We start from the raw sequence: 18,438 nt of genomic DNA, 5'->3' as shown, positions 1-18,438 counted from the left end.
GTGAAAAAGCGCTGTCTTGCAAGTGCGATCGACTGGCCCTGGCCTGTACTGAGGCTGCGCTGTAGCTCTCAAGATTAGCCCTGGTATGTGCACTATTCTTGGGTTTGTGCACGCTTGTGGCTCAATGTAGCTGAACCATCGGACCTTATTCGTCAGCTTGGATCACGTGATCCATCCAGCTGCCGCGTGCGGCAAACAGCCCAAATAGCGCTAACTCTGGCCTGCGAGCGTTTGCTGCGACAAGCGCGCTAGCGCTCGTGACATACACAAACGCGCTAGCCAGAATGCTTTGACTTTGATGGCTTTCAGCTTCTATTTTTTGAAAAGTAGCGCGCTCAGACCAGCTCGCTCACTCTTTTCCTCTTCCATTTTTTAGGGCAATTGTTTTGTTTGATAGACGAAGCTTAGGGTCTCTTTGGGTTTGCAACCCTTACCCTCCTGGAAAAAATCATAGTTGCTAGACTGCGACACTTCAGACCAGGTACTATTAGAGCCGCTAATGGACGACGAGCTATTTTCCGCTATCCGGAGCTCAAGCATTTGAGCCGCTAAATGGACGAGACTCCTGGGGTAAAGGATGCAGAGAATGAGGAGAAAACACTCGTATGGAGCAGGGAGTAGGTATTGTACTACTTCCTGGTATGGAGCACTGAGAAGCGGTAAGTCTTAGGGCAATTCTTAGCCAGTAATTACTTTCTCGCCATAATTATGTTCTCGTTTTTCGTGTCTTCTGTAATGCCAGTACACTAGCAGTACGACTACACTGTAGGCGAGAGTCCATGAACCAGAGTGTGCAGCTCTCCATCTATGCAGCATAAACAAATTAATGACAAATTTCCTTTGCCTAAGGGCTGGGTTCCACTGCCGCTCCGCCGCACATCATCCACGGCATGAAACGTCATCATTACGAGCTGGTCCAGCGAGGCCGCGGCTCATCACCAGCTTTCGCTTCGCTGCTTGATACAAAAAAATGCAAGCCGCGGTCACGGCTTGCATTGTTTCCCGCACTTAATTGTTTTATTCGGGGGAATTTTAATTCGTGGCACAGGCCAGAACACGAGGATTTTTTTTGGATTTCACGCGCGCGCAGGCAGGCTAAATGTCATAAAAAAAACGTCGAGCACGATCGCGGTACCGTGAATGGCGAGTGTCACTGGAACCGCGCCGCTCTGCTGCATGCAGCCAAGTACCGTGGAGCAGCGGAGCTGCGGAGCCGCAGTGGAACCCGGCCCTAACCAAACTTATAGCAATTTGAAAATGTTTGACAATTTTTCATAAAAAACTTGACAACATTGTTCTTCTGTAGAGTGCCGCTGGCAACTCCATCGATGAACTCCATCAATGAGCGCAGGGATAAAGTTTAGAAACCCTTCGAGCGAGAACGTGTTTTCAAAAAGGAAGCACAAATATGCCGCGTAACTCCCCCTCTAGTACTGTATGGCCCCATCAAAGCCACTCGCTGACTACTTACCAGTAAAATGGGATTGGACGGTTGTCAGATTAGCTGACATGTTTTCTGCCAACACAACCATAAGCAGTTGTCAACTCTCAAGACTAAAAGAGCTTGCGAAGAAAGTGAGAAACCTTGGCTATGAAAGCACATGAAGCGTCAGAACATAATCGAGCAAACTTGGACCTAGATTACCAGTGTCTGCTCCAGAGCCGGGTCAGTGGCCCTGTTTGTGAGTACTTGGACCTTTTGGAAAAAGAACACTGGGTTACCTGTGACCCGGTCGGAAGTCCTGTCGAGTACTATACTTTTTTATACCGTTCGAGGGTATACCGCCACTGACAGGCTGCATACGCGTGCAGATGCGTGCGGCCAGAGTGCCCAGTGCGAGTACGTTCATACATGTACATGTACAATCATGTACATCAGGAAGTCGAAAGTAAGTTTACGACTCCCTGACACACAGTAGCCGCACTTGAACGCATCTGGCTCTGGCCCAGTGTTGCAGGAATTGTGCCAGGTAGACGTGTACCCGGTTTGTGTTAAATCTTAGAGCAGGTACTGCATACCCTATCATATCTGTGTACATGGGTAGACAGAGTCAGTGTTGTTGCGTCCCACTCAGCCGCGTGACCCTTCTGGTTCATTTCGGCACCAGCACTCTTTGCGTATGCAGAGTTGAGTAGAGTGCAAGTTCGGACCACAAGTACACTGCAGCGGCTAGTAGCAAACCTAACCTGTGCCGTGATGCCCGGCACGTGTGTGCATCTACTTCATCCCTGAGTAACACACCTGGTATATTGTGCACAATAGGGCACAGTAAATAATCAGCATGCATCGCAGTTTTCTGCAACATATTCCTGAAGTCACTTTACACCTCAGAAGAATTGCGTCGCTGACTGGAATTCGATACCGGTTTAGTTTCTCTCTGGGTCATTATCAATCATAGAAAACCCGTCATACAATAGGTTCAAGCTAAAGTACCGTATCACCATGGTAATTCCTGGAAATTCGGTGTGTTTTCTGCCTTTTGTTAAGGGTTAAACAAGCAGCAATGTGCAACAGAAATTACCATGGTGATACAGTAGATTACCGTGTGAAGCGGTGTGAGATGCAGCAAAGGTGAGCCTGTTACTGCGAGTCTATGCCCTAAACAATAAACTTTGCCGTGGGATGATTATCCTTGGGCTGCACACTCTGCACACTTATTGCTAGGTATATCATTGGTCTTGTTCGAATCGTCCATTACGTTTGCAGCTGTTCAAACTTGTTTTGTTGTTTAATATTTTATTGATTTATTTATTCTACTTGCCTTTCCTATCTTCTTGTGTTTAGCATTAGGCGATTTGATCGCAGGACAAGAGAGGAGCTGATGGACGATCTCTCCAGTGTCCCTCTTGGTTCGGAGCAGCGCCGAGTGCTGACGTTGGGACTTGGGTAAGGATGAGTGTTCCCTCATGTTTACAAGTTATCCGTTTTGTCCAACACTAACGGTTATATGCAGAATACTGCTGAGTCAAAAATGTGCAACAATTAGCACAAAAACTGACTGATGAGATCATGACATTCAACGACCTGATGCTTAGCTGCATCACGTTTATATCCGTTAGTGTTGGACAAAACGGATAACTCGTAAACTGATGGTCCTCTTTTTCAATTTTAATCCTTGGCTCTCCATCCGAGTTCCCTCCTGTGTGTAGCTATTATTATTTTTTTGGTGACAGTCAATTTTTTCTTCAGACTTTTCCCGTTTGTGTCTTTCCCTCAAACTAGTCAATATTTTTATTTACTTACTTGGTCCGCGTCAGCGATATTGTCGCTTATCTTTGAGCTTTGTTTATATGTCGCCAATCCTTACTTGGCAGCCCATTTCATCCCAATTTTGGTTAGCAAGTTAGTTTGCTAGTACCTGAAAGGTCTAGCTAGAGTTCGAGTGGATTTCGAGAGCGACAGGTGGGTGATTCTGATTGATACAGCGCCGCATCAAAATAGATTATCTTGTTACGCTGTGCAGGCAAGAGCAGCGCAAGCCACAAGAAAGTAATCGGCTACTCGGAATCAGCTCCATTTTGCTGAACGGCCGAGGTCGCTCACCTCAGGGATCGCTCATCAAGGTGAGATCGCAGCTTCCTTACCTCCAGCTCAACGCTCGGAGTATCCAGCGCGTTGGGGAGATTTGCAAGTACGACTCGTACTGTACGCGTCGTCGTCGTTCAAAATAAAATCTTGCAAAGAACGGCGTCTGATTTGAACCACACAGGCTGTCGTGCTGCCCACGCGAAGTCCTATAGAGAAGGGGACCGTCACGATCGACTTCTCTTTAGAAAATAGCCAGGCAGCGGAGAGGAAGAAAGATGAGCTTGCAAAAGCAAGAGAGTCGATCCCGAGCAAAAATATTTGTCGCCAGCGCCGAGAGCAGTGACGAGGAGGACCGAAAAAAGTAGGAACCCTTCCTTGGACAATAAATTCCTCGCAGCTAGTTGTCATTCTATACCTTACCGTCCATCGTACCAAGTTTTATCATGTCAAGTGCACGCGTTCATGTCCAAAGTCTAAGTTCAAATTGTCGAAAGATAAGCGACAATATCGCTGACGCGGACCAAGTATTTTTTTGCCCAGGGTCTACATTCTACCTTTATTTTACTTAGACTAGGGTTAGCTGTCCGTTTACCAGTACTCATCCACACATCACTGCTGTTTGCGCCTGGCCACTCAGTAAGATGGCGGCAATCACGTCACGTGCAAAAACTCTTCGAGTTTCCATAGTAATACACATGGCGCGTGTGCACGCGTACGCAAACAATCATGTGTGCACCAAAAGCGGACCCACAAAAATTAAATTTATTTGAAAATCAACTAACAAACAACATGTTTGGGATATCGTTTGAGCAAGGAACTTACCTGAAACGGTCCTCAATTGGCCTTCCGCTTGCGCTTGGCCCTTTGAGGGACAAGTTTGGCGTGCTGAGGAAGCGTGGAGGAAAGGTGAGCCTTCAAGACAGTCCGTAGCTTGTCGACATCGTTCACGACGCCTCCGTGTCGCTTGCGAAGGTCGTTGAACTCGGCGTGAATACTTTCACCTCCCTGCTCAGCTAGTAGGCCCAGGCCAACTCTGAATCTTGCCAAGGCGTCAGGCAGATGGCATTCCAGCAAATGAAGCTTAGGCGTTACATGGCCAAGTTTTCTGGTGACGACCTCTTGCCGTGCTGTGGAGAGGAAGGTAGCGCAATCACTCTCGAACAGCTGAATATCTTCTGCTGACATTGTTGCGCAGGACGAGTATCTTCGGCGGCAGTGAGAGAACTGAGTGAGCAGGTCATTATACCGCTTTGCCACTACTCTGGCCTGGTCGAGAACGGATGGAGGCGCTGCTCTCTCTGTGGTGGAGGCGACAATCAGAGGCGCATTTGACAAAGCAGCAACCACTGGTGGCTGCAGGGCATGGTGAATATGATTGCCGATAAAGGCACCACCATGGTACCGCTGGCGACAAATATTGTACTCCTGCAGAGTTCTGTCCAGTGAGGCCTCACATGGACCATGCAGAATACTGCGGCTCTGGAGCTGGTCAGACAGAGCCTTCACTTCATCCTGGAGAGAGCTGATGGCGCTTGTGGTGGTGTGCTGCTTCGCCTGAATTCCTGCTGTGGCCGCTTCAAGCTGTGGGGCAGTCAGGTTGGAAGCATGGATCGCAAGCCATTCGAGCTGCTCCTGTAGACTGTCAGCTGCTGTGCGCTCGTTCTGAAGATCCAATTGCTTCTGGCGAAGGCTCTCGTGCATCTCTGTTGTGACAGTGTACGCTCGGCTATCGGTGCCAACTGCTGTACTGGATGATGCAAGGGCAACGTCCAGCATCTGGCAGTCCTTGGTCATGGCATCGAATATCCAAGCGAATATTCCCAGATCCAAATGAAGAACGGGAATAATCACATTGTCCAGGGACACAGGCAAGATCGGTGGCCGGATGCAGTTGTTGTGCTTCTTAGCGTCCGCTAATTTTGCACCAGCTGCAACAAAGGCAGCGTTGTCTGTGCACAACAAATCGAGACTGCGCGGTGCTCCGCTACACCCAGGTAGCTGTATCTCTTTCCGCATAGCAGTGCAGTGCAGGCAAGGGTGGGTTCCACTCGACCCTGACAAGCCGTACAACGTGGTCTGCAGTTCGTAATCTCCGAACAACAAGACCCTCACTGACCTGTTACGCCACGTTGTACTGGCCAGCTTCTCGACCTCACTGACGAATGGCTGCAGGGCCGTGCACAGATTTGCTGCCGTATCTTTAGCAGCAAAGATGATAAACGGAATGATGTGCCGTAGAGCATTGCACTGCTGTACATTAACGATCTGGAACGACATCTTGAAGGACTCGCCACCGTGATCGCCGCCGATTTTGACCCATACCTCATCTTTTGGGATTGCGCCATCATGCCAGTGAAGCTGATCTGTTGCCTCCAGCTGGTTCAAGTAGTGATGGACAGTCCCAACAAGATCAGGAATTGTCACCATTGCATGCAGCTCGACGCTTCCAGATGCTGCTACGAACGGTGTCTTTTCTGCCACAATGGTAAAGGGCAAAAGATCGTCGAGCTGTTTCCGCATTACCCGCTCTGACTCGAGATACAGGCCAAAGTCCTTCAGCCATACTTTCAATTTCCGGAGCTGATTCCATGGCATGTGTAGGTTGGCTTTCAATGCTAGCGTTGTGCCTGTCCCAGGTGTTTTTGGCATGACACCAGCCTCAATAAGAACAGCTTTACGCTCTTCCTCCTTTAGCCGGCTTAATGTGGCAGCTTGCTGGACAACTGCACCGGCGAAACTCCCTGCTACGCGCTGGCTGGTTTTTTCAAGCTCAGCACAGCGTCGCCGCACAGTCCTGGCTGATGCATTGTTGGACAGTACAGCTGCAACTGTTGTTCGTTGCCATGTCTGCGATGGACCTCGGCTCCTCAACTGAAGTACGCCAGCATCCGCCTTGCTCTTCACTAGATGGCTGGTGAGACTGTCTGACACGTTGCCTCGGAGCTTTGACGGCGAAGCAGTGAGCACATCGCTGACAGCGGTGGACGGGCCGACTGTTTGCTTACCAGTGTTCTCGCAGTTCTGCACATGGCTGGCAAGTTGAGCAAGTGGCACTGTTGCCGGGCAACCAATCAGCGCTCCAGCATAATTGTCGCACCTGACCACTAGTTCGGCAAGGCAGCCCTGCAAGATCGGATTGGGCGTGCTGAGATTCGACACGGAGAGCTGTGCATTGCAACCAGGGCATGTTGTATCAGAAGCCAGCCACTCCCACACACATGCGGAACAAAAGCTCTTTCTACAGCAGTCTGCTTCCACGGCTCTCTCTAGCACATTGCTGCATAGTGTACATTGTAATATAGCTTGGCATCCGATGAATCTATCTGTGCTCAGACTCTTGTTGGCTGCATAGCTTGGTGTTGCTACATCATACAATTTCTGTAAACATGTACTCTGACTCTCCGAGTTGATCCCTGTTGTCTGAGACCGTGTCTGGTGGGTGCCTGTGTGCGTAGACGTGCACGTGGATGTAACGGCTGCCGCTGTACGGGCAGGTGGCTTTGTTGTTCTCTTTTTCTTAGCCGGACGACCACCTTTGGCGGCTTGCTCAATGGTAGTGCATACCCTGCATACTGTGGTACCATCCTCATGCACATGATCATGGGGAAGCCAGCTACTTGGCTCGGCACATCCTCCACCACAACGTGTATACTCTGACTTGCTCAAGGCATAATTCACAGCCTTGTAGCATGTACTGCAAATCTGTGTAGGGTGCAGGTGTGGTTGGTCCTGTGTGATATCCACTTCAAAACATTTCAGAATACCCTCGGCATTCTCAGAAACAGAATACGTAGTTTTCTGCTTCTGCTTGGCTAGCGGAACACCGCCGACGCGACACAAAAGACCCAGTAATCGAACATGACGATCCATTCTATAGATCTACACGTAAAAACGGAAAAACAGCCAAAAAAGCGCAGGCTTCGTTTCGGTAGTTTAGGTTTCGTTCGGATCGAGTGAGGTGGCAATCGATCGAGAAAGACCTGAGGTCCGACGAGAAACTCACCAAACATGAAAAATAACTTCTGGAACACGAAGGGAAGGGTCTATCAAGAACGGAGATGCTACTCAATCGTGATGACGAGCGACATGAAGTTGTTTCAACAGATCGTGTCAGAACTCAGCTCAACCTTCACCGATCGTCTTCAAATTTTCTGGTGTGGTCTATCATGTTGTAGTCACTCACTGTATGTGGTTCTTGTTCTTCTTTCAAGCGTAGAACAGTCCTAGAAACGCAAGAATGTGACCCGTGTCAGCGAAAAATTGTTTCTGTGAAAATCAAAAATTCAAATTTCCAGGGAGAGTGCGTACGCTCGTACCCAGGACACTGTGGCCAGGATCAGGTCTATGATAACAGCAGTGACATATGTGCACATAGGATCTACACAGAACTCTATCAGTAGATATTTTGTGTATAGGAGGTTGTCTATCCACCGAGATAGCACTATATACTCCCATTCTGTGTGTTCTCTGGTAGCTATGTCCCTTGGAGACTATACGGTGCCAGTGTGGTGACCGAGATCAGGAGTGTCTGCACTGGCATCGTCAACTTTGCCTACTGCTACGTGCTCCCCAGTGCTCCATCTGTGTCCTGTAATTTGTTTGGGGAGGGGGGGGGGGCAATACCGGTACTTCAGGTGCAGGGGGCAAGGGGGGAATGGGGTGGGGGGACATCATGCCCCCAATGAACCTCTCCAGGCGTTGTTCTGGAGTAGACTAACCATAGGCGGAGTGTACACATGCAGCACATAGTTTGGGAGCTAGAACGCAATCGGACTCAGGCATATTCAAAGGCAGTCTATTGTGATAGTAGTCCTGGACTGATCTCACTATGATGATATAGGTCGTGCCCAGCATCACAATGCCAAACATTATAAATGACTGTTTTTTTTGCCTGAGGGGCTAGATGAGCATGCGGCTAGACTGCCGATGGCAACCAACAGGCTCAAGGCTGTGTTGAGACTTCGTGTGAGCGACCCGAGTCAATTGTTTACTCACCATGACTAGGCATCGCATTGAGCATCGTATGCCCACTAATATAATATATTATGTCACTGTTCTTAGTCGCACCGGGGGCGCATGCCCGTTTTCAGGAGACTTCTCAAAACACATAAGCCCTGGGTCCTGAAGGTTAGGCCTATTGTTAATCTAAATAGTCCTGGCTACTATCCCGCTGAGTTCACTGACTTTCTACTGAACCCGTATGTATGTGAGGAAAGTACTGTTCTGACCTCAACTGCGGATTTCATCAACTTGGTAGAAGGTTTGCCTGTGCGGGACGATCATTTATAATTGAGCATAGATGTGACCAGCCTTTACTACACCAACATCCCCAACGAGCTCGGTTGTCGTGGTATATCACACACAGATGTACAAGGTGGATGCCCCTCGCCCTTCGTACATGGTTATTACAAGCAGTGACTTCCTTGATGTCAGTCATTCGGAAGAAAAATGAGTTTGTGTATGGTAACGATGTGTTTCGGCAGATCCAAGGCCAGGGACTGCCATGGGTTCGCCTGCAGCAGTGGTCTATGCCGACATTGTTATGCTGTATTTGGAGAAGCAGTACGTTTTGCCGATCTTAGAGGGGGAGGGTTTAGAGGTTCAGGTTTATAGACGCTTTATCATTGCATGGTTGCGAAGGTCAAGCTCAGCGCACTTTAGATAGGATTAATAAGTGTTCGGCCCTCAAGTTTTCTCATGAACTGGCACATGATGGCATTGATTTCCTGGACACCACAGTTTTCCGTAGTAAGGGATACATGGCGGTGAAGCCTCATTTCAAGTTCACCAATCGTTTCCTGTATCTGCTTGTCGGTAGTAACCACCCCTGTAGTATGGGCAAAGGTGTGTTCACTGGGGAGTTGATCCGTATCCGTCGGTCTTCGACCCTTGACCACCACTACGAAGCTGCTGCCGAGCGGCCGAAGCAGGCTTTCCGGGCCCGTGTATACAAGCGCTCCATCTTTCATCTTTCAGACCCGTACACTAGGAATGGATGCGCAGGGAAGGTATGTTGGTCAAATTGGCATGGGTTTGGGTTATTTCTGTAGTTGTATACAGTGCTCCTCATTGTATTTACCTGAGCCCGGCCTGCTGTCCTTCGCCCGTTGGTCTTGAGGTCCAGGTGTAATACCCCTACCATACAGTCCGGTGGCCAGCGCGGTTGTTGTTACACGGTGGAACATCGGCAAGAGGTTGCTTGCCCGTTTGCCTCATGCTCAGTGTCCTCAGGGAGTTAGTATTTTCCTCCTGTTTGGATTTTGCAGTGTCTATGGTGTCGGTAATTGAGTTTTTGTTCTGTATGCTTTTCTGTGGTGTGTGGCTGTTGTTCACACATCTTTATTTGACTTGCTTCCTGGTGTGGTGTACCTTTTTGTTTTATATTGGTGTTGGTCTGGCTGTAGAGTTCTAGCATCCGTAGCTGCCTCAGGGGGTGCCACTTCTCCCATCAGCGTCGACTAGTCCGCCGGTACGTGGTGCTATATTACGTTTAGTTGTCTGTTCCATCCTGTACGGGCTGTGTCCTGCTGACCACACAGTCTGGGTCTCCATACTTTGCATGTTCTCATCGTGTGTAGTGTTCACACGTACATATATGGACTGTCACACCCATATGTTGTACATGTGGCTGCACGTGTTGTCTCTTTGTCGTACCTGCTGCTGTATTTGTGTTTCTGTGATGCTGACTCGTACATGCTGCTGCGCTGCTTTGTTGTATTGCTGACACGTGCACCTTTTTGTGCTGATATGATATCGAGTACGCCACTTTTTGTGCTGATGAGGGCACCACTTTCCGATATCATGTTTCCTTTCGCCATGTCAGTTGTCAGTTCTCCCGTCGTCTCCTGAAGTGTAGTAATGAATAGCTCTCTCTCTAGCTCTAGAGAAAAACCACTTGACTAGTCCGTTTGATGTGTGGCGTGGCGAGGGTATAGTAGAGGCAGCTCGTTCTCCAACCGAGACGACATTTGGCGCCCAACGTGGGGCTCAAACCCACGACCCTGAGATTAAGAGTTTCATGCTCTACCGACACATATATGCACGCGGCACCGTTTGTGCTCCTATCCATTTACATATGCTGCTTTCCACACCTGTGCTGACAGTCGGTACGCACCGACTCTGTACGCATGCACGCACACCATTACATTCTGTTGGCATCATATTAGTGAGGTTTTGCATTCCAAAATTCGGCAAAAGATTCGGCACGCGGGAGCGAGGTCGAAAATGCGCACGAAGATGCGGCATGTTTGTTCGGAAAAAGCTCACTTTGCCGAACATATTTTTCGGATGAATTTTCTTGTGGAAGAGCGCTAGCGCGTGATTTATTCAAAGAGGTTTCTTATCTTGGCATGGCTTCGCAGGCGTCTTTGACGACATCAGCATCGTCAGCTACCTCTGATTGCTCCTCTCCACTGCCTGTCTACTCTCTTTCGCCTGGAGTGTCCTCACCGTCATCTGTGTGGCTGAAAAGACTATGGCGATACCCATAAAATTTGACTTGGCCATGGAGTTGGTTTTTCTGAGGCGACTGAGGCAGGTTTGGCCCTCGACTCTTTGGGCGCGATCAAAGTTTGTCGGAATCAGCAAGAAAAGGAGCACGGGACAGGACATTGCTGATGCTGGGGCTCACGAAATCAAAACACATCATTTTCGACTTGCAAAACAAACTTCGGTGCGAAAATTCGACATTTTGATGTTCGACAAATTACCAAAGAACGCCAAGCCGAAATTCGGAATGCAAAACCTCACTATTGCGGAGCTTTCCGGAGCTCCGAGTTAGTTGTTGTTTGGAATACAGCAAGAGAACAACATTACATTGGCGCTGCGAGCAAACGCCTGATCCTCGCCATGTCCCTACTGTCACTACCGCCTCCGGAGCCATTCCCGATCTACAGCAGTCTCTACGATGCTGCTGCCCATTTTCCTGCCTGGGAACGGTGTTTCCAACTCTATGTCGCAGCAGCCGGCATCTCGGATGACACTCGCCAGAGAGACACTTTCCAGTAAGTGGCCGGCAAGGACATCCAGCAGCTCGTCCCTACGTTAGCCAACACTGGCAACGATCTCGACGGCCTCATAACCGCCGCCGCCGACTACTTTCAGTCGAAGCAGAGCCCCAGCATGGCCCGCTTCCACTTCCGGCAGGTCACCCAGCAGCCTGGCGAAACATTAGACACGTTTTATACTCGTTTGCTGGCATCGGCAATGACCTGCAGCTTCGCCGACGATGCCCAGAAGAACGTGGCTCTCTGTGATCAAATTGTGGCAGGATGCACGTCCGATCCACTCCGCAGAAAACTGCTGGAGACTGGGTCCCTTGATCTCGCCAAGGCGCTCAAGGCCGCCAGAGCATTTGAAGCGTCAGTGGAACAGACGACGGCGTTCCGGCGCACACAAGACTCGACCAATGCCCTCCGTCATCAGCCACCGTTCTACAAAAGGACACAGCCGCCTCCTGCTACTGTTTCAACTCCGTCGCGTCGACCGATGCAGTCTTCGCCACATCCAGCTGCAAACTCGTACCACCAGCCACCTGCCCCAGTCGCCACTCGCGCTCCAGGCCGGCGGGAATCCAGCACATCGCTCTGCTACCGCTGTGGAGAGCCAGGCCACCCTGAGTCACGTCGCTACGCAGTTTTGCACTGTAAACGTCTGCCCATGGGCGTATCGTCCGCATCCGAGATCCTACAGCGCACACTGGACGCCATGGCTCGCTGGCCTCGACGGTGTGAAGAACGTCCACGACAACATCTTCAACTTTGGTAAGAGCGTCGAAGAGCACAACCGACGACTCGCCGCCTGCCTCCAGCGGCTCCAAGATCACAACGTTACACTCAACCGAGCCAAATGTCACAAATGTCACATCCTCAAGCCTCGGCTCAAGTTCATGGCTAGCGTCTACTCCGACAAGGGCATCCGCGCCTCTCCCAGCCACCAGCAGTCTGTGGCTACATTCTCTACGCCATCTTGCGTCAGCGACATACAGAGTTTCCTGGGTCTCACCAACTTCCTCCGCCGTTACATTCGTAACATGGCCGATCTCACCACGCCACTCCCTGCTCTCACTAAGAAAGGTACTGTTTGGCGTTGAACTGATGTTGAGCAGCAATCGTTTGATGCACTGAAGAAGGCCATCGCCGAAGACTGCATGCTGCAATACTTTGACCGCAACACATCACTGTATGTCGACGCACCGGCCTCGGCGCAATCCTGTGTCCACGCCAAGACAACGGCCACGATGCACCTGTAGCATTCGCCAGCCGTGCACTCTCCGGCGTCGAGCAGCAATATTCTCAAACTGAACGGGAAGCATTGGGTGTCAAGTTTGGCTGCCTTCGCTTTCACCACGACTTGACAAGGTGATCCACAGTTCACCGTTGTCACCGACCACAAGCCGCTCCTGCAACTCAAGGCCGTCGGATCGAGACCTCCACCATGAATTGAGCGCATGGTCCTCCGCCTGCAGGATCTCAGCTTCCAGCTCCAGTACAAGCCTGGCCCAGAAAACCCGGCCGACGTCGTCAGTCGCAATCCGCAGCCTCATCCCGACTTGCCAAACATCGGCGCACAGGAAGACACTGCGTACATACATGCCCTAGCTACAGCAGCTAAGCCGAATGCGTTGGCTCTGAAGGAGATTGCGGACGCCACCACCGCAGACACCACACTGCAAGCCATCCTTTCCTCTCTGCAATCTGGCCGCTGGGATTCCAGCCACACCACGGTCCGCCCGTACTTTGCCCTCCGCCATGAACTGTCTGAGAGTGACGGTCTACTACTCCGCAACGACCGTCTCGTCATTCCCACGGCCCTCCAACGGCTTACCCTGCAGCTTACACATGCGGGCCACCAAGATATTGTCCGCACCAAGCAACGGCTCAACAGCAATGTTGGGTGGCCCAACATGGCTACTGAAGCCGAAGCACTCTGCCGGCAATGTATTCCGTGCCAAGCAACTCTCTCAACGACACCGCTACGTCCGGGAGTCCGTGCCCACACCACCGTCCACCAAGCCGTGGCAACGAGTCTTCGTCGATTTGTATGGACCCATGCCAAACGGTCAGCACCTGCTTGCCACTATCGACCAGTTGACTCGCTACCCGGTCATCAACGTGTTCAGCACGACACCCACTACGGCCGGTGTTGTAGCTCTGCGCTCTACATTATCCATGTTCGGCTTGCCCGAAGAGCTAGTCTCGGACAACAGTCCTCAGTTCCGTTCTTCGGCTTTTGCTGATTTCCTCGCGCCACACGCTATCCAGCACCGCCACACCCCTCCTTTGTGGCCACAAGCAAACGGAGCAGTCGAGTGCCTCAACCGTACCATTGGCAAAGTTCTGCGAACTGCCAAACTAGCTGGCGAAGACATCAATGTTGCATTTGACCAATGGCTCCTAGCGTACCGCACCACGCCACACCCTGCCACTCACGAGGCACCGGCAACACTCATGTTTGGTCGCCCCATCCGCGACAGCATACCCTGCATTACGGCAGCCGCACCAGACTTACCTTCAGCTGCCCACCGTGACCAGCAATTCCGCCAATCCCAGTGCGACGCTGCCAATGCCACCCGCCGGTCAAACGCCCCCATCCTCACTCCTGGTCAGCGCGTCTTACGCCGCAATGAGCAGGCACACAAGCTCTCACCACAGTGGGATCCCAACCCCTGGACCGTGGACCAGATCTCTGGGTCTACGGTGACGATCTCCAACTCAGCAACTGGCCAAAGATCGACTCGCCATAATTATGTCGTTCGTCAAGCCCGTAATTGTTGTCACACAGACAGCCCATCACCCACTACCAGCTGAAAGTTCTGCCACCACACCTTACAAAATTACAACAAAATCACATGCAAGAAGTCCTTTCACTTTGACTACTGCTCGTTGCGTGACATCACTCCTCACGAAAGGACTTCCTGGGGATCACAATCCTAAACAGACAAATGTACGAATACCGCAACTGACTCTGTTGTTCTGCACGCCACGATCAACACGACTGCGTGCAAGACACAGCTGATCATCGTCGCTGTACTCTTCCCTGAGCACGTTACCCTGTCGCTGCAGCCTGCGACGGACATTCCATAGTTCCACCAACTTGATGGCTTGATGTTCCCATTGACGTCGACCATGCGGTGTTGCCATTGACGACCTTCAACTTCAGGTCCTTGCCGTGGTCCGCACCATTCAAGAGATGGGCCACATTTGGTGTACTTTCACCCAGTTGGTCACTTATTTTAACCTTGCCGACTGTCCACTGCCGGACTGTTGCTTCAACAACTGGCGGAGAGCACATACGCATATCATCACTCTTCCTTGCAAACATCATTTCCGTCTCCACCACGTCCTTATCAGCCTGATCCATGCCTGACACCCCCAAGGCACTGTCCACTGTGCCGCCGGGCTGGTGGAGCGACGGACCGATTCTCCAGTTACAGTCGTCGTCCACAAGGCTGTTGGAGTGCGCATCCAAGATGTGCTAGAGCTGTTCAGTGTCGTGCAATAGCTATCGCATGAGCTGATTGTTTAGTAACTGGTGGTGTTAGTGGACAGTATAGCGTAACTTGTAGTTCCTTGGTCTTTCTCTTTTGTATAAAGAAACTAGTAAGCTAACGATAAACTAGTTACACTGAGACAATTCGACTGGCACAAATTACAACAAAATCACATGCAAAAAGTCCTTTCACTTTTACTACTGCTCGTTGTGTGCCAACCACCATCATCAGTGTGCGCATTGCGCCTGGTTTGGTGCATGCCTGGTGGAATCTGACATAGCGGCTGATGCAGTGAGCACGTCAGGTAACACCTAACGCATTGAAAATGACTCAACTATGACTTGGTTCGATTGCAAAAAACCTAATGATAGTGGTACCGAAACATTCGGGTAACCGGAGTAAGTGCCAATTGATATTTTTGGCTCCAGTCAGTCAAGTGATTCAATTGCAATAAAATTATATACGTATGGTGGAACTCACTTAGTATGTACCCGGGTAAGACATACACCTGCATAACACGGTCCTCTTTTGTCGCACGGATTTTCCTCCCATAAGCGCATATTCAGATGTGTACGGATACGACTGCTTCCTTCTGTTCATGTGATTCATTGTCGCTGTGTTACTGTATGCAGATCTCACTCAGCTCTGCTCTCCGAGCATGCTGCTTCCAACACGACTTCCCGAAAGGTATGTATGGTGGCTAATAAATAATGCGAGAGTCTTTACGGATTCCAGTGCTCTCATGCCTTTTGCAAGTTCCTTTTGTAAGTCAAATGGAACATGGTTTGTGGTCAATACTTCAGCAGTAGTGGTGCGAGAATATTCGGGTGTCAAATTGCTCGGAATTGATGTATGATAACGGAGAATATACCAACATGTGAATCACTTGGAGATATGGTTTGCCAGGTTCTATTCACACTCACTAGGCTAGACCCTCTCGAGTATTGTACAACAGTTTTGGCCCAGGAGTGGTAAAGGGCACGGGGCAAGCTATGTCGGGACCTGCTGTAAAGTCTGCCATACACGAGCTGTACGTCTTATCGGATGGGATATACCCCTGATATTGCTGATAATGAATGGCCCAGTTTCATTGTACTGCTGTCCGCGATATTATATCCTTAGTGGCATTGTTAACTTCTCATTGCTTGTGGGGACGCATGGATCATACGTCCATCCAACACCTGCCAATCGGAACCCACCGACAACGCTGTCGGTTGGGTTGGACCACAATCGGTTGGTTTTTGAGTCCAAGATGCCACCTAGGTAGCACACAGCATTGCTAATCTGATTTTAAATTAGCTGCGCAAATCCTGGCATACTGCCCGTAAATGCATCTAACTCCCAGGGTACTTATGAGTTTTTAGGTCTATGTGGTACTTGTGTCGCATTGGCAGCCACTGTTCTGTTCTGTATTTTCTGGTCTATGTGTCGTTGAATCTCCACAGAAAATGTGCTCGCGCATTAGAGGGAGGTGAAAGATGCACCTGCAGGAGAATACATGCTTAAGAGAAGGCAGAAACATGCCCGGATCCACCAGAACTAGTGCTGGCAAGTCAACAGAGGCGAGTACTGATAATGTTCCAGATTGTGGTAGGATCACATAAGCAAAATTGACACTGGGAGGCACGGCGGTGGGTCAGCTCATGGCCAGCGCCAGCTCCAGTGGATATCACGTGCATCCAGTTCTAGTACTATAGTATGACTGCTACAAAGTAGTGTGGCCCAAATAGAACTCGGGTCAGGTGCCGAAGAACTGGGGGGTGGGGGCATGTATCAATGAATGGTAATAACTCCGGAAATCATGCTGGTGTATCGAGGGCGTGGGCCAATGAAGTGCTGGATTGATGGTGGACGACTGTACTGCAATCTTGGCTGGTCCCACTATCGCAGAGACAGCACTTCCTGGTGCAACCACCCTATCCTGCAATCTATATAATAATTATTATAAGAGATTTGTGTGAACGATTTTAGCATGATGCAAGTCAACTTATTGTGCTGGGGGCCTGGCTACATGTCACTATAGCTTTTTATAGACTCGATCACCGCATTACGCTGCCTTGCGTTGACTTGATTGAGCACTCTTTTTGGTTAGTGTCAAAGGTATATGTAATATGTATCTGCCTTCGTGCAAAGCTCTCTTTGTGCGTGTCTTGCAGATAGCTCGCTGACTTTGATGCTTTGAGCCATTTTCAAATTGCTTTTTTTGTTCATTTCATATAGACCGTATTGCCATTTGTTTAACCTCCCGCTCTGAGCTCCACTGATGGGACCTAAAAAAGGCTGACACAGCTGTCTGGAGATTGAGCGTCAGTATTATGGATTTAGAATACACGATCTGGGGACAGCACTAGTACTGTCTAGCTGTTTCGTCCTTTGTGGACTCATTAGCGAATCACGGAGAAATAACTCTTAACTAAGGATGAACCTAGCAGCCATGAAAATAGATAAATAATGCCTCCAAGCCAGAATTCAAGGCTACATGTGTAGGCCCGAATGTGCCTTGCCCAAGTGCTGAAACTGATAAGTCATTGAGATACGCATAGAACATCTGGCAAAGGAACTACTAAAGCCCCCACAAGCACGGTATTCTACTTCAACAAGGAAGAATTTTGAAAGCATGCACAGCCCTACATGTATAATGTTGGCATAGGTAGTAAGCCTTGTTTGATAAATTAACATGACAAGGCGGGGGACGCACTGTGTTAAAAAACAGTGCTCCTGATACACTAGTATGTCCTCGGCTTTGTCACATGCTGTCAACCGATCAACACATACAACGTTGCATGCAAAACGGCTGCAGCCTCGAAGTACGGAGTGCTATTTTGGAAAATGCTAGATGTACAGCCTGTACTTATACAGGTGTTCTATCAACTAGTGCCATTATGACAACGGTAGCTGAATGATACATGTACATAAACCCGGGGTCATCATTTCAAGAACCTCTGGGTCTAAGCCCGAAGTAACATTCAACTACATGACTGTATACACCATCATGTATACACCATCTTCGTAGTAACTGAGTCTACCCCCCTCACCCACTACTGCCACTGTGACCACAATTGCGCACAAACAGAGGACCTTAGAGGACCTACTTCTAACTACAGTGCTGGCCAAAGAAATCCAACCTTATGAATAAAATTGCACCGGGCGCTATGCAGCCCTAGTAGTAAACATACTGGACCGGTCTGTGCTCTCGAACGCGCGCTACTTTATTAACGAGGTTGGATTTCTCTGGCCAGCACTGTACAAAATACACACATGCACACACAACACTGCTAGGCTTTCCACCACCACACTAGGTTTTGAAACCGAAGAGTGGCAAAATTCAGGGCCAGACTAGAAAATCTGGGGAGACCTGATGGTTTTTTAAAGCAAAACACAGCCAACACTCTGCAGCCTCACAGTCTCCGGCAGGTTT

At 49.7% G+C, this 18,438-nt stretch overlaps 1 protein-coding gene across 1 annotated transcript; it reads left to right on the top strand.

The window, feature by feature from the left end:
• Nucleotides 1-238: 238 nt before the first annotated feature.
• Nucleotides 239-17,266, top strand: LOC135821353 (uncharacterized). The gene is made up of 7 exons (XM_065334424.1): nt 239-659; nt 2,503-2,572; nt 2,786-2,887; nt 9,348-9,537; nt 9,934-9,998; nt 15,653-15,707; nt 16,466-17,266. The coding sequence occupies exons 1-7, from the start codon at nt 578-580 to the stop codon at nt 16,493-16,495; spliced, it is 594 nt and encodes a 197-aa protein (XP_065190496.1). The 5' UTR covers nt 239-577; the 3' UTR covers nt 16,496-17,266.
• The last annotated feature ends 1,172 nt before the right edge of the window (nt 17,267-18,438 follow it).

Source organism: Sycon ciliatum, chromosome 1, assembly GCF_964019385.1.
Source record: "Sycon ciliatum chromosome 1, ocSycCili1.1, whole genome shotgun sequence".
In the NCBI taxonomy this organism is placed as follows: Eukaryota; Metazoa; Porifera; class Calcarea; order Leucosolenida; family Sycettidae; genus Sycon; species Sycon ciliatum.
Note: the sequence above shows the minus strand (reverse complement) of the source record. Positions and strands in the feature narration are given on the sequence as shown.